At 39.5% G+C, this 16442-nt stretch overlaps 1 protein-coding gene across 6 annotated transcripts in view; it reads right to left on the reverse strand.

The window, feature by feature from the left end:
* Positions 1–8625: 8625 nt before the first annotated feature.
* Ankrd29 (ankyrin repeat domain 29) overlaps positions 8626–16442 on the reverse strand; it is a 76884-nt gene continuing 69067 nt past the window's right edge. The window contains exon 8 of one of the 6 annotated variants that reach the window (XM_074070175.1): positions 8626–11389. In XM_074070175.1, the coding sequence (XP_073926276.1) occupies positions 11306–11389 (84 nt within the window). In that variant the 3' untranslated portion in view covers positions 8626–11305. The remainder of the gene's footprint in view (positions 11390–16442) is intronic. The other 5 variants (XM_074070173.1, XM_074070172.1, XM_074070174.1 and 2 more) reach the window with 5 other exon arrangements.

Consider the following 16442-nt stretch of genomic DNA (forward strand, 5'->3'; position numbering starts at 1 on the left):
TTTCCGGGTCTCGGTCTTTTTTTTTTTTTTTTTACAGCTTCAATAATGTCCAAAAGCCTAGGAAAAATTTTTTAAATAAGCCATCATATTTCTAAGACAAACCTTTTTTTCACCAACTTAGAAGCTCCTAAGGCCAATTTTTTTTTCATGGTACTGTAAGAGGCACTCAAGTTGCTTTTGCTGAAAAGCACTGACTCCTTACTTGAGCCCACAAATTAACTAAAAACAGGAAAAGCTGGCATCTTTGTCTTCATTTTGTATCTGTCTTTGCTCTAAGCCATTCTCTTTACAGTCACTTTACAATCACCTTGGATTCCAAAAGGGACAAAACTGATAATATCTTTATGACAATGAACTGGAGCCACCTGGTGAGGACAATTATCCCAAGAATCCTCTCTAACAGGAACCAGATTACTCTCTCCAGATGATAACTTTCCAAAACTGGACCAGGCCACCTGCCTGACCAAGACTGCTCGACCAGTCACAACTACACCTGTGACTCGGACTGTTTAATTATGCATACCTTTGTCCCCTGTCCCCAGTTCTTTTGTCTATTTAAGACCTATAGCTCATGTCTGAACCTGGAAGATGGCTGAGGATGAGCTGAGTGCTTACTCTGCTTTTCCCAATGCATTTCCTGAGCCATGTAATAAATCTTTCTCCACCTTCACCATACCTCTTATTTTGGCATTTAAGGATGGGTGGGCAGACCCAACTCTCAGGAGTTTGGGCCTTGGGTCCAAAACTCCAGGTTCAGTACTGTGGTTTGAACTTAGGGCCTCATATTTGCTAGACAGGCTCTTTACCACCTGAGCCACTCCACCAGCCTTTTTGGGTTTTTTTGCTGATATAGAATACATGTTTATGGTAGAAACTTTGAAAATACACAGAAGTTTAGAGACAAGGACAAGAATTTAAAAAATAATTTATAATTCTACCATGATAGACAATCCATGTTATATTGTGGTGTATTTTCTGCTCTTATGAAAATTATTATTTTTATTGTTTATTCATTTACTCATATATGAATACACTGTTTGGGCCATGTCTCCCCCCTGCCCCTATTCCCCCCCTTTCCCTCCCCCTCCCCTCTGAAAATTATTTTAACATGGTGAGATCCTAAGACAGATTTTTTTTTTGGTGGCACTGGGATTTGAACCCAGGATCTCATACTTGCTAGGCAGGTGCTCCACCATTTGAGCTGCTCCACCAGCCCTGAGAGAGATTTTGTTTGTTAGCTTTCTTAAAGAATACTCAAGGCTGGAGGCATGACTCAAGTGATAGAGCACTTCCCTAGCAAGCGTAAGACCATGAATTCAAACCCCAGTACTGCCAAAAATATCCAATACAACTACCTTTATGACTCCATTCAATGTTGAGCTCAGAATAAAGGACAAAGCAAAAGGGAGAATAGAATTATTAACTCATGCATCTTTATAAATATATATAAACATCCTCCAGAAAATTCTTGTATCATTGAAAAATGTGAATATAAGATGTGGGTTTTAAAAATCAGTGGGCTAAGTTATGGAAACAGCCAAGATGCCCCACTACTGATGAATGGATTAAGAAAATGTGGTATTTTCATGATAAAAGCGAGAGCACACAAGGGAGGGGTGAGGATAGGTAAGACACCTAAAAAACTAGCTAGCATTTGTTGCCCTCAATGCAGAGAAACTGAAGCAGATACCTTAAAGCAACTGAGGCCAATAGGAAAAGGGGACCAGGAACTAGAGAAAAGGTTAGATCAAAAAGAATTAACCTAGAAGGTAACACACACGCACAGGAAATCAATGTGAGTCAATGCCCTGTATAGCTATCCTTATCTCAACCAGCAAAACCCCTTGTTCCTTCCTATTATTGCTTATACTCTCTCTACAACAAAATTAGAGATAAGGGCAAAATAGTTTCTGCTGGGTATTGAGGGGGGGGAGCGGGAGGGGGTGGAGTGGGTGGTAAGGGAGGGGGTGGGGGCAGGGGGGAGAAATGAACCAAGCCTTGTATGCACATATGAATAATAAAAGAAAAATGAAAAAAAAAAAAAGAAAATGTGGTATTTATACACAATGGAATTTTATGCAGCCATGAAGAAGAATGAAATGTTATCATTCGTGGGTATATAGATGGAATTGGAGAACATCATTCTGAGTGAGGTTAGGCTGGCTCAAAAGACCAAAAATCGTATGTTCTCCCTCATATGTGGACATTAGATCAAGGGCAAACACAACAAGGGGATTGGACTATGAGCACATGATAAAAGCGAGAGCACACAAGGGAGGGGTGAGGATAGGTAAGACACCTAAAAAATTAGCTAGCGTTTGTTGCCCTCAACGCAGAGAAACTAAAGCAGATACCTTAAAAGCAACTGAGGCCAATAGGAAAAGGGGACCAGGAACTAGAGAAAAGTTTAGATCAAAAAGAATTAACCTAGAAGGTAACACACACGCACAGGAAATTAATGTGAGTCAACTCCCTGTATAGCTATCCTTATCTCAACCAGCAAAAACCCTTGTTCCTTCCTATTATTCCGTATACTCTCTCTTCAACAAAATTAGAGATAAGGGCAAAATAGTTTCTGCTGGGTATCGAGGGGGTGGGGGGGAGAGGGAGGGGGTAGGGTGGGTGGTAAGGGAGGGGGTGGGGGCATGGGGGAGAAATGACCCAAGCATTGTATGCACATATGAATAATAAAAAAATAAAAAATAAATAAAAATAAAAATCAGTGGGCTAGCCAGGCACCAGTGGCTCACACCTGTAATCCTAGTTACTTGGGAGGCAGAGATCAGGAGGATTGCTGTTCAAAGCCAGCCCTGGGCAATTAGTTCAAGAGATCCTACCTCGAAAAATACCCAACCCAAAACAGGATTGGAGAATGCCTGCCTAACAAGTGTGAGGCCTTCAGTACAGCCAAAAGAAAAAAAAAATCAGAATATATTGTACATAGTTTTAATCTTGCTTTTTTTTTTTTACACGTAGTAATATGATTTTGTACTTTGCTCACTTTTTTTGTGTGCGTGACTGGGGTTTGAACTCAGAGCTTCACACTTGTAAAGCAGATGCTCTACCACTGGAGCCTCACCTCCAGTCTATTTTTACTCTGGTTATTTTTGAGATGGATGTGTCATGAACTATTTGCCTGGGCTGGCCTGAAACTGCTATCCTCCCAATATCAGCCTCCCAAGTAGCTAGGATTATCGGTGTGAACCACCAGCACCCAGCTACTTTACTGTTTTTAATAGCTGTATAGGATTTTATTGCATGCATATAACACTTCTGAAGTTACATTCATGTAGATCAGTCTTAGAGCAGTGTCTAAGTCAATGAAGTCCAGATCATCAACCAGTGAGTTTTTCTAACAACTCAGTTTCTCTACTTGCATTTCTGGTACAGGTAAAGGGTTTGTGTGGTCCCAATAATAACTCATAAATTTACCTTTCCTTTTCCATATACTTCCTTGCATTCTTGAGCTTATCTGGATTCCATCTTTCTGTGCCCTCTGCTGTTGTGATGTGGCATCATAAAAGTCTAAAAGCTACTGAACATTTCCATTATGGAGAGAGAGGGGAAAGTTGTCCCAAGACAAGATTCTGTTTAGCTGGCATATGGAAGGGGAAGGCTCAAAATACTCATGTTAATAGTTTTTGATCCATTACAAATTGCCTTCCAAGGAAATCTGTTCATACTTTTGCCAACAACAAATGGAAATGCCTGATTCCCTATACCCTTGCCAACATTTTGCCATTCAGATAGGTAAAAATGGAATCTGTAATTTATTTATTTTAAAAATATTGGGCCAGGTGTGATGGCACATGCCTGTAATCACAGCGCTTGGGAAGCTGAGGCAGGAGGATCACAAGTTTGAAGCCAGGCTAGGCTACATAGTGAGTTCAAGGCCATCCTGCTTGTGTAGCAAAACAAAACAAAAATTGGGGTGCTTTATTTTGTATTGCTTTAATAATTATAGGTGAGAACAGTAATTTTTCATACACTTTTAAGTGATTTCATATCTTTTTCTGTGCTCTTTATTTGCTACTAGATTTTCTTATGTTGATTTGTAAAAGCTCTTGTTTAAGAAAATTAGCCTGTTGATCTAGCATATGTGTTGTACATACTTTTACTAGTTTGTTAGTTTTCAAGGCTACAAATAATTATTGCATGTTTTCCTGTAGGATATTAGTAATTTCATGAAGAAACAACCCCCCGGAATTATTTGCTGTAAGGAATCACGTAACGATCTGGCTTTGGTGTAGCTTGGTGATAGAGCAGTTGCCTAGGCTGCACAAGGCCTTGGGTTTGATCCTTAGCAACACACACACACACACACACACACACACACACACATACACACAGACACACACACACAGAGAGAGAGAGAGAGAGAGAGAGAGAGAGAGAGAGAGAGAGAGAGAGCTTCTCCCTAAAGCCTAGGCAATCCCATGAATACCTGTTCTTCAGGTTTCTGGTTAATAAAATTTTATTTCAATGAAATAACTGATTTTTTTCTAAAATAAGCTCCCTTTTCCCCTGCAGCTGATTTGGAAACTTTTGAAATATGTAGCAATTCAAGTGGGCAAAAAAGAAAAAAAGAATGTCTAACTGGTGCACAGATTGCACTTGCCTCTACTTCCTAACAAGAACTCTGAAGTTCAGTAACTTGGAATGAAGATAGAAGCAGACTTTTGGGTAACAGAACAGAAGCAGCCTTATTTCAGAGTCTGGAGCCCTTAACAACAGGCCCGACACTTCACCTTAGTTACTGTTTCTTCACCTTTTCATCATCTGCCATAACAGAATACCATAGATTAGTTGGCTTAAACAGTACTGTTCTGGAAGCTAGGAAGTCCAAGATCAAGATGCTGGATGTTTGGTCCCTGTCAAGGGCTCTCTTCCTCTTTTGCTGATGGTGGTCTTCTCACTCTGTCCTCACATTGCCTTTTTTTTTTTTCTTAACCTAGTATACACTTATATTAGTTATCTCTCACTGCATAACAAATTAGCTCAGAGGATTAAAAGAACAAATACTTGTTATTTCCCAGTTTCTGCTACTTGGTGATTTGGATGGTTTTGAGTAATTCTGGCTCAGGGTCTCTCAAGAGATTGTGGTCATGAGGTCAGCCCAGGCCACTGTCATCTGAAGGCTTGATAGGGATAGAGGATCTCCTTCCAAATTCTGTTTGCAGGATTATGTCTCATGATGCCTCAGTTTTGCGGGTCTTTCCACAGCCTGCTTGAGTGCCCTCCAGACAGGGCAGATGGCTTTCTCCAGAGGGAGGGATCCAGAGAGGACAGCAGCGACAATGTCTTTCATGTTCTAGCTTTAAATGGACGTACCATCACTTCTCCCACATTCTGTTGGTCACACAAGACCAAACGCGATTCCATTTAGGAGAGAGACTATTCAAGGACAAGAGTCCTGGGTGAGGAGTGGGGGGAACACTGGAGTCACACCACCCATGTATCCAACACCAGAGGAAGGATAGAGAACATTTTTAGTACCTCAGAAGGTTCATTCATGCCATTTTCCAGTCAATGGCACGACTCCCCTCCAACCAAGATGTAATGGCTACTATAACTTCTATTACCATAAATCGTTTTTACTTAAATTCCATGTAAGTGGAAGATCTGGTTGTATCTGGATTCTTTCAGTCAACATTATGTCTGAGGCTCATCAGCATTGCTTGCCACAGTAGTTAATTTTTAAAAAAAATTATTAATGAGTAATATTCTGTGGCATAAAACATTGATTGTTTCTAGTTGCCATGAGCATTCTTGAACATGGGTTATTTCAACATATATCCTCAATTTTGGGGGATTCTGCAATGAGACTTTTAAAACTCCCCACTTAAGCAAGCTGAATGTTACAGACATCTTCATTTAAAACAGCTTACAGCTAAAACTCATGATGTTTGTGTCAATGATTATGGCTGACTCAGAAATGGGCAGGGCTGGTCAGACTTACAGTAAAACATTACTCACCCTAGTAAAGAAGCTTGAGTTGGTGGCTAGTCATGGCTTGTGGTGTAACTTCCACTCACCATGAGAGGACAACTTGCAGTTTAGTGGTAAAGGTTTCAAATTGCCATTCCCTTTGAAGGATCCCATCACACAACACATTTTCCTTTGCCTGGGGTGGGTTTTGGTCAAATCTTTTCTAAATTAGGGAGTCAGATTCCTGATAACTGAAAGCTTTCTTCTTAGGTTTTTTTTTTTGTAGCACTGGAGTTTGAACTCAGGGCCTCATGCTTGCATGGCAGGTACCTCTTGAGCCACTCTGCCAGCCCATTTTTGTGATGTGTTTTCTCGACACAGGGTCTCTCAAACTACTGGGGCTGGCTTCGAGTCATGATCCTCCTGATCTCTGCCTCTTTCATAGCTAGGATTACAGGTGTGAACCAGCATCCAGCAAGACAATTCTAAAATATTAACTGCAGCATGTGGAAACAAGAACAGCATTTCCTTCATTGATTGTTAAAAGGATTAAATCCTAGTGAAGATGGGAAGAAGAACCAAAGACAGGGAAAGCCATTCTTTCTGTTGACAGAACTAAAACTAGTAAGGCACCAAAGAGCTTAAGATCCTTACTTAACTTTGATTGTTAAAAACACAACCTCATATGTGGACATTAGATCAAGGGCAAACACAACAAGGGGATTGAACTTTGATCACAAGATAAAAGCGAGAGCACACAAGGGAGATATGAGGATAGGTAAGACACCTAAAAAATTAGCTAGCATTTGTTGCCCTCAACGCAGAGAAACTAAAGCAGATACCTTAAAAGCAACTGAGGCCAATAGGAGAAGGGAACCAGGAACTAGAGAAAAGGTTAGATCAAAAAGAATTAACCTAGAAGGTAACACCCACGCACAGGAAATTAATGTGAGTCAACTCCCTGTGTAGCTGTCCTTTATCTCAACTAGCAAAAGCCCTTGTTCCTTCCTATGGTTGTTTGTACTCTCTCTTCAACAGGGTTGTAGATAGGGGCAAAATAGTTTCTGCCGGGTATGGGGGGTGGGGGGAGAGGGAGGGGGCGGGATGGGTGGTAAGGGAGGGGGTGAGGGGGGAGGAAATGACCCAGGCATTGTATGCACATATGAATAATAAAAAAAAAAAACCACAACCTCATTCATTTTTTATAATCATTGTAAAGTACTGCTAAAAATAAGAGTAAGGGTACCAGTTAAAGATTCTAAAACTTCCCAGAACCACTAATTACATAATGTTTTTAAACTAAGGGAGCCTGGAGAAAATTTCCATTATTGGTTTAGCTCATTGTGTTCAGTAAGTTAGCAGAGTAAGAACACAGCTTGGGCCTCTGCTCCAGGAATGTGAAATTTATTATTCTAATTTTGAGCATAGAGTATATCTTAGTATGTTTTGTGGTGCTATAACAGAATACCTGAAACTTGGGATTTTCTAAAGAAGTTTATTTAGTTCACAGTTTTGGAGGCCCAAAGTACAAGTTCAGGCAGTGCCATCAGCTCAGCTCCTGGTGAAGGCCTTCTGGCTGCCTGAAAACATGGCAGAGGGGAGCAAGCAATATGTATGGAAGAGATCACACGACAAGAGAGGAAAATAAAAAGTCTGGAGAGGGGCCAGGCTCACTTTTGAATAACAATTCTTTCTCTTAGAAACTAATGTATTCCTTTGAGACTCAACTCACTTGTGATACACTTTCATGAGGATGGTCACGATCTAATCACCTCCCAGAGGCCCCATCTTCTAAAGGATCCCACCAGTTAAATACTGGTATGATGGGGACTTAAGCCTCAATATGGCTTTGGTGGGGACAAACCACATTTAGAACATATAACTCTATAACATAGTTCTCTGTTTTTCCTATATTTTAAGTAGAAGAGCATGAGCTGATGTTCGAAAATGACATGAAAAATCATAACAAGGCGTGATAATTATCTGGCAAACCAGTTTTCTCAGCTGTGAGAAAGGACTGTTGCAAAGGACTGTGGGGGGGGAATGAGATTACCTCTGTCAAGTGCTTAGCACATAGCCATCCCTTAACAAGCATTAGTTTCTGTTTTTATTGTTATTATTAGTAATTTTTGATACATTCCTTGATCAGAACCTGTGAAACTCAGCCAGTTCTAGCATCCAAACCACCTTGTTGTAAAATTAGGAACTCAGTTTTTCACCCCTACAATCTGCAGGCCTATCTCAAATTACAGCCATCCTCAGCCTGGTATTTGAGGGGTGCTCTTTTCCTCTCCCATGGTATTCCTCCAGGGTGAGTTAATGATGAAATGTCACTTCTTATGGTTGCAGAGGGTGGATACATACAGAAGGAAGCCAGAATTGCCACGAGGGCCTTCTCCAGATTCCTGATGTTACTACTTCAAATCTGTTCCTACACCGGAAGTTCTGCAAACCCATCAGTTATTTCACAAGAGAATGCTATTGCAGAGACTGAGGGGCCAGGAGTATCATAACCACAGAAACAGAAATCAGGGATTTTCTATTTTTACTGTCTTTAGTGACTATTCCAGGAATTCTTTTTCTGAATGAAAACCTTTAGGAATCATTGCAAATCTTTTCTATAGTAGAAATGACAAAATCATAGGTCTCTTAGTAAAATAGTAGAAATGACAAAATCATAGGTCTCTTAGTAAAATAAAGCTGCAAGATCTATTCAGTATCCCAAATAGCAAGAGTTGAATTATTCTCACTAAAATTCCACTCTATTAGAAATCATATAGAAACATCTTCTGACTTAAAATAAAAGGAAAAAGCAGCAAAGGCAAACTGGATAGTCTATTAACTTTATTTTGAATGATAATATAGAAGGTATCATCAAACAAATATATGTAATGAAAAATTTTTGTAGTTCAAGTAAGCAGATGATTTGCGTTAACTCTTAAGATACAGAACTGAATTGTGAATTAGATTAACATACAATAATAATTGTTTATATGTGTACAAACTAAAATGCAATTTAGTTAAAAGGCTGACTTTTTGTTCAGCCTTTGGTAGGTGATTCATTGGTTTCCCTGCCATGGATATCAGCTAGATCAAATGTGATCCTTCTAAGCCAGGTGCCTCTTAGCTATAGTAAGAAGGCCTCCATTAAACATCACTAAAGCTACTGGATTCGCTTACATGGCCTGAGTATTATTCAGGAACGTTACACACCTAAAACAACATAAGGAACAGGTTAACGAAAGCATAGTTTGTGATTTTTGTCTTTTGGAACTTTGTTATCAGTACCCATAATACTGTTTTGTTTTGGATCAGAGCAACTATTTTTGGTGTAAGGGGTAACTAAAGAGAAGAACAGAAAGCATTTAAGGCCACATTATTTTCCTCTTCAACAGCCATATGTATGTATGTATATATATATATATATATATATATATATATATATATATATATATATATATATATATATATATCTTTTTCATATTCCCATAGGGGAAAATATATTTGTATAACTGCAGAATAAAAGAATGTCAATGAGGAAATTGGCATTGCTTTTTGCTGCCAAAATGTCTACATCTGGTATTTTGGCAATACAGATCTTTTACCTTAAAATTACATTGAGGAGCCCAGCGTGGTGGTACAGGCCTATTAATTCCAGTACTCAGGAGGTTGAGGCAGGAGAATGGTGAGTTTGATGAGGTCTGGGTTACATAGTCTCAAAAAAAGAAATTAGCCTGGTGCTGGTGGCTCACACCTGTAATCCTAGCTACTCAGGAGGATCACAGTTCAGTGGTTCGAAGCCAGCTCCAGGCAAATAGTTCACAAGACCCTATCTGTAAGGTGTAGGCCCTGAGTTCAAACCCCAGTACCACTAAAAAAAAAGAAATTAGACTGAGGATTTTTGCAGAGCTAGTCAGGTTGTAAGCATCTCTCATGGGTGTGAGTTGCTCATTACTGGCTTTGCTTATGATGTTAATCAAAATAAACTGACTTTCATTGTATCAATCATAAACAATTTAAAGAGAATATCTTCTAATTTCAAAAATTAGAAAGTACTGACTTAAAGACAATGTGTTTAGTACCACTTCATGTTGGTTAAACAAAACTTATTTTGGGATTACATTTTCCTTTATCTTAACATAACTTCACATAGAACACTGGCTGAAAACCAGAGCAGAACATAAACAAGAAAACTAAATATGTATTAAAATAACAGAAATACAGTTAATGTTTATTCTGATAGATTACAGAAAGAAGGTTTAATTTCTGTGTGTGCAGTTAGGCACCAACAGAGGCAGTTAGACACCATTGATCATAAAGTATGCTGAAAATAAATTTTAGCTTCTCTTAAAGAAATAATTCAATAAAAACTCAGGATTCTTTCTTGGAATCAATCGACCCAAGAACATGCATAGATGTATACTTATTAAATACTAACAACCACCTCTTATTATATTCCTGCAATAGTATTAGCAACACATTGCATTTGCATATATCACATTTTATCCAATGACCTCAAAGTCATTGTATTAAGCAGTGCAGTGTTGGAAGCTCAAGAGTCCATAGCATATTAGGTCTGCTTACTTACGGCACAAGAAGTAGACTCCCAACAATAGAATCAAAATAAAAGCCCAAAGAAACAAGCCTAAATTTTTTGTGGTTTGTAATTTTCTAGGTTTCCAAATCTGCAACTGGTTTCTGAATATACCTACAATATTGACTAAGTCCAAATGATTTTACATGTCAGGAATAAGTAAGGATTAACTAACATACAATAATCTTTTCTATAGTTCCACATCCATCTTTGAAAAGCACATGGTGGAATATTAGAAGTTGCTTTCTCATAATGAATGGTTGCACATCACTGACTCACATTAATCATGGCTGTGATCTTAGAGTGGAAGAAAAAACTTTGCACTAAAATGACATACATATATGTATGTAAAATATGATGGTTCTATATACTTTAGCACATCTACATTTAACACAAAAAAGCAAACGTGCATTGATTCACTGAAGGTCATTCCTGTAAAGGAACAAAACTTTCTGTTTCCTTGCTTAGTACTGAAAGCTCTGTCCAACTTCGAGTGTAACTGAGGGACCCAAGCCAGCCTAGTTGCAGATGAGTTTCTGTGGAATCTGTGACTAGGCAGCCCCGGCCCCGGAGCTGAGTCACAGGGCAGTGTGAGGAGCCCACTGTAAGTGAGCTCTTCTGTTCTTGACTCTGCACACACAGCACAGTTATTTTTTAGGGACCCATAGGGTGGGCATTCTGGGCAAATTCTTTCTTAAAAGAATTTTCAACAACGTTTGAAAGCAATTTCTTTTTGAACAATATGGTTAAAGTTTCTATCTTCCTGCCTGATACGGAACTAAGTTAGCTCTTCCTGTGTCCTTCTTTACTTCGGAGGAGATGCAATATACGTTCATTTTTGGTTAGTTCTGCTGGAAGCTTGTTGGCCTGAAAGAAGATGAGATGGGTGTTAGTGGTGTGGTCTTAGGGACCCAAAGTGGACATGTGGTCCACATTTCCCTGTCAGTAATGAAATTCTTCACTGGACTCACTCTCTTGTATTAAGACAATACAGGTCTCCTTTACTTTTACTTTTTTATTTTATTTTATTGTTTTTACATTTACTCACACGTGTGTACACTGTTTGAGCCACCTCCCCCCCCTTCCCCCCTGCCCTCCGTCTCTTTTAAATGTATAAATGACACCTGCTATCTTCTCAGTGCTATTTTTCTATCCAATCAAATACTTAGTAGACTGTATGCTCATTTCCAACACAATGTCTAGAACAGCTAATAAATACTAGTCAGCTTAAGTTTGATATTTTATATCTAACTAGCTTTTTATATGAAGTGGTCTGTCCAATAGGGAGGAACATGGGACTGAGGACAGGTTATCATTATTTTTCTTCCACATTTTAATTTATTTGTTACTTCAATTGTACATATTCATGGGGTACAGTGTCATAATGTACATATGTATAATGTATACATATATTTGTGTACCAATCAAATAGGGTAGTTAACATTTCCCTCTTAAACACTTACCATTTCTTTGTGTTGGGAAGCTTTGGATGCCTCTCCTCTAGCTATTTTTTCAGCACAATATCAACAGTCCTGATCTCTTCTAGTTCTTTACAAAATATAATAAACTGCTGTAAAATTATGTCATCTACTGTTCTGTAGATCACTAGAATTTATTTCTCCTATCTAACTGTATTTTGGCACCTGTTATCTGATCTTCCTGTATTGTCCCTCCCTCTCCCCTTTCTAGCTCTAGTGACCATTATTCCTTACTCTGTACTTTTATGAAATAAATATTTTTACCCTCCACGTATGAATGAGAACATGAGGTATTAGGACAGGAATCTCTGGATGAGAAGGCAGAGTTAGGAAAGCTTAAGAGATAACCAGGAAAGAACAGCTTCAGTGGCAACAACTTTCCACCTGACCCAGTAAATCACATTCTTAGAATCACATAGTCCTCCTAACTGCTGAGACACATTGGTTAAGCATTTAGTAAGTCAGTTCCTACCACAGGCAATCGGTATTAAAGAGCAGTGGTAGTTTCTTAAAGGTTAATTACAATGTAGGACCTGGATCCATATCAAGGCACTTTTTTTTGTTGTTGTTCCATTAAAATCACAGGTGACTCGCTCCTGTAATTCTAGCTACTCAGGGGGAAGAGATCAGGAGGATTGCTGCTCAAAGCCAACCCTAGGCAAATAGTTGGAAAGCCCCCAAGAAAACCAACACAAAAAGGCTCAAGTGATAGAGTGCCTGCCTACCAAGCATGAGACCCTGAATTCAAACCCCAGTGACACACACACACACACACACACACACACACACACACAAAACCAAGCATGAGACCCTGAATTCAAACCCCAGTGACACACACACACACACAACCAAGCATGAGACCCTGAATTCAAACCCCAGTGACACACACACACACACACACACACACACACACAAAATCCACAGGTTCATTTATTTGAAGGTAGATCTTTTACCCATGCATGATTTGTAACATCATGCACTGCTCGTTCAGAAGATATTAGTTCACTGAGTTATATAGGACCTCCAGATGTTGACACATTTCATTATGCAATATAAAAATTATATCCATTAATTGTACTACTGATTCATCAGAAAGCCCTTCTGGACTGGGAACCTGTTAATATCACAGTGATGGTTACAAGTTGTTCTTTAAAGTAGTAGTGAAGCTCTATGAAAAAAGTGGCAGCTGGTTTCCTCTGCCACTCTCAGAGTCTACAACAAAAATACATTATTCATTCTTCCCATTTTGTCACACAAAATATTAAAAAGATGTGCAGCAAGAATCAAAAGTTAATAAAATTAGCAATTTATTTTACTGCTTCATCAAAGACATTCTTAAATAAGATGGGCAGATGGTCCTGTAACTCCAGAACTCTGGAGGCAGAGGCAGGAGGATTCCAAGTTCAAGGTCAGCCTGAGCTACATAGTGAAACCCAGTCTCAAGAAACTAAGGGCTGGGGGATGAATCTCAGTGGTAGAGACCTTCTCCAGCATGCACAGGCACTAGGTTCAATCCCTAGCAATTCAATTAAAAAAAAAAAAAGACACTAGAGTAAAATGACTGGAAAATTTGTGAAGTAAACTAACAAAGGACTGTAAACTATTTTGTAGTATAGTTTTGTGCTCCTGCTTTTATGTGTACTAAAGTACACCAACAGTTTTACCCACTAATGCTTTTCTTTTTTCTCTTTCTCTCCTCCCTCCCTTTCTTTCTCCCTCCCTCCATTTCCTTTTTTTTTTTTTTTTGAAACAGGGTCTCACTATGTAGCCCAGGCTAGCTTAGACCTCACTATTCTCCTGCCTCAGCCTCCCAAGTGCTGGGATTATAATATGTACCACCACACCTGGTCCCACTGTTACTTTTGCACTATTAAAGCAAATGTCGATACAGACAAAAAAGGCAGAAAACATCTTTTATTACCAAGAAGACTGTTTTGATCATTTAGACCCCCTGAACAGGTCTTGAAGAACAGATCATGCTTTGGGAGCAGTTGTTATTGAGAAATAATCAAAAGGATTTTTTAGAGCTAGACATTTAAGGGTAGAAAGGCACACAGAATAGGGGAGAGAGCTTAGGGGTAGGTAGATGTTACCTGTTTCACATTATTTTTCTCCTGTAGCCAATCCTGGAACCCCCTCACTGCTTTGCTTGGATGCTGATCCTAAGTGGTTGGATTCTGCGGCCTGACCCCTATCTGCTGGCGGGGACCTCAATTGCTGGAAAGTATGAGTCTGCCACAGAGGTCTGCTATGCAGCATGCTTGGTAGCTGCCCAGGACCCTTGATGTTGCTATGGGCTCAATCAGAGAGAAAACTGCAATGCTATGCCAGTATAGACTGGTGGCCCTACGATGGGTACAAAGGCTACTGTTAGCTTAGCTCCTGCAGAAGCAGATATTGTACAGGCCCAACACTTGGGCCTGCAGAGACATGCTCCTGGCAAACAGACCTAAGATTCAGCCAGTCTCCATAAACACTCAGGAATAACTGAGCAGTTGACATCAGTCATTGGTCCACAGTGAGCAGATGAGAGAGAGGAGAAGGAGCTAAGGAGCTGTAATTCTGTCTACCAGCTTGCTGACTTAGCATGCCTATGGGACCATCTGCATGCCTGTCCATATCCTTTACCATTCAAGAAAGCTTACACCCTCAAACTTTGTTGTCAAATTTTGGTCAATCATATCACTGTTTTATGTGTGATCTAAAACTCTGGAGTCAGTCCTCTCTCCTGGCTTGTCCGCACTGAATTCTAAGGTTGCTGAGACCATATGGTAGTTATGATGGGCAGTGACCTAGACTAGCCCCTAATGACCATCTTATTCATTATGGAGCATGATCAGAGGTCCATATTCCTGATTCTACTGCTCCAAGCTACTGTATTTCCCCATGCTCTTGGGAGAAGATGAGGTCTTAGTGCTCAGTTGGGAATGTTGGAAACACAAGATTCCTACATCCAAGAGGGTGACTGCAGTGGGAAGAATGGCTACTAGGTCTTCAGTTAGTCCTCTCCTCAGGCATCTGCCTCTAAGCCCCAGAACAGAAGTCCTGGACCTATGAAGCAGAGGAGTGTTTCCATACTAGTTTAGAAGTCACTCTTTTTGGGAAGCCTCGAATAGCTTTCTCTGGGTTCCTGCTAATAATTCCTGTCAAGATTCATTGCAATTGCATGTTGATCTTTATGCTCCCACTTAACTCTGAGCTCTACGAAAGCAGAGAATGTATGAGTCTTATTCACCATTGTATCCCCAGCAATGGGTATTCAATACATGTTTGTTGAATGAATGAATGAACATCAAGAATCTCTTTCAAGAGTTCTGGGTAGCTGCTGGGATCATAACACCCATGCTTCTGGAGCTGCCACTAAAGATGCTGGCTTCTCTGGGGTGTTTGATAGTCAGGTGAGTGTTTTTCTGGCAGCTACTCCCAAGATTCAAAGGGCTCCTGTTATGTGAGGCTCTGACATGAGTACCCTCACATAAATTCGAGTAGTTTCAGGGAGGGTCAATGTCCAGCATTTTGTCCACTGGAAATTACTCACAACCATATTGTCACTGATGATTATTTCACTAAGGAGACACAGGAGAAATTGCATTTTTCAGTTTCCCATTTTTGGGGGGCAGGGAGTGGGACTGGAATTTGAACTCAGGGCTTTGAGCTGGAAAAGCAGGCACTCTACTGCTTGAGCCACGCCTTCAGTCCATTTTGCTCTGGTTATTTTTTGGAGATGGAAGTCTCGTGAACTATTTGCCTGTGCTGTCCTCAAACCTCGATCCTTTCAATCCTAGCCTCCCAAGTAGTTAGGATTATAGGCATGAGTCACCTGGTGTCATGTTTCAGTTTCTATTTAAAGGTCCTGACATGTCCCCCCTGCTTTAACTCAGTCCTGCATGACTCACTAGCAAAGACTGATCACTTTAGGAGGTCTGTATACAAGGTCCAGAGATAAGATCAAAAAGAAAGGCAATTATGACTCAGCTGGCTTATTACACAGCCAGGCCAGCTAATGGAAAGCAAATGCAAGTAACTCAGGAAGAAATAAACAGAAATGTTAGCAGAAATGTTATCTGCAAGCAATTCAATGGCAGGAATGGGGAAAAGATACTTCTATATGCTAAGTGAAATGAAAAAATGATCCTTGTTCTTGATATGCTGTTTCATTGGCATTTCTTAATGGGTTTCTTGTCAAAATGCCATAGAATTATATATAATATATACACACATATGTAACATATATGTGTATGTATAATATACATATGTATAATATATATAACATATATAACCTGTTATAGATATAGGTGTGTATCTATAGCAGGTACCTATATACATATATAACAGATTACATGTTATATACCTAACATATATACCTAATATATGTATTCATATATATATAACATATAGAACCTGTTATATATATAGGTATATATCTATAGCAGGTACCTAGA

The sequence above is a fragment of the Castor canadensis genome, chromosome 4 (genome assembly GCF_047511655.1).
Source record: "Castor canadensis chromosome 4, mCasCan1.hap1v2, whole genome shotgun sequence".
In the NCBI taxonomy this organism is placed as follows: domain Eukaryota; kingdom Metazoa; phylum Chordata; class Mammalia; order Rodentia; family Castoridae; genus Castor; species Castor canadensis.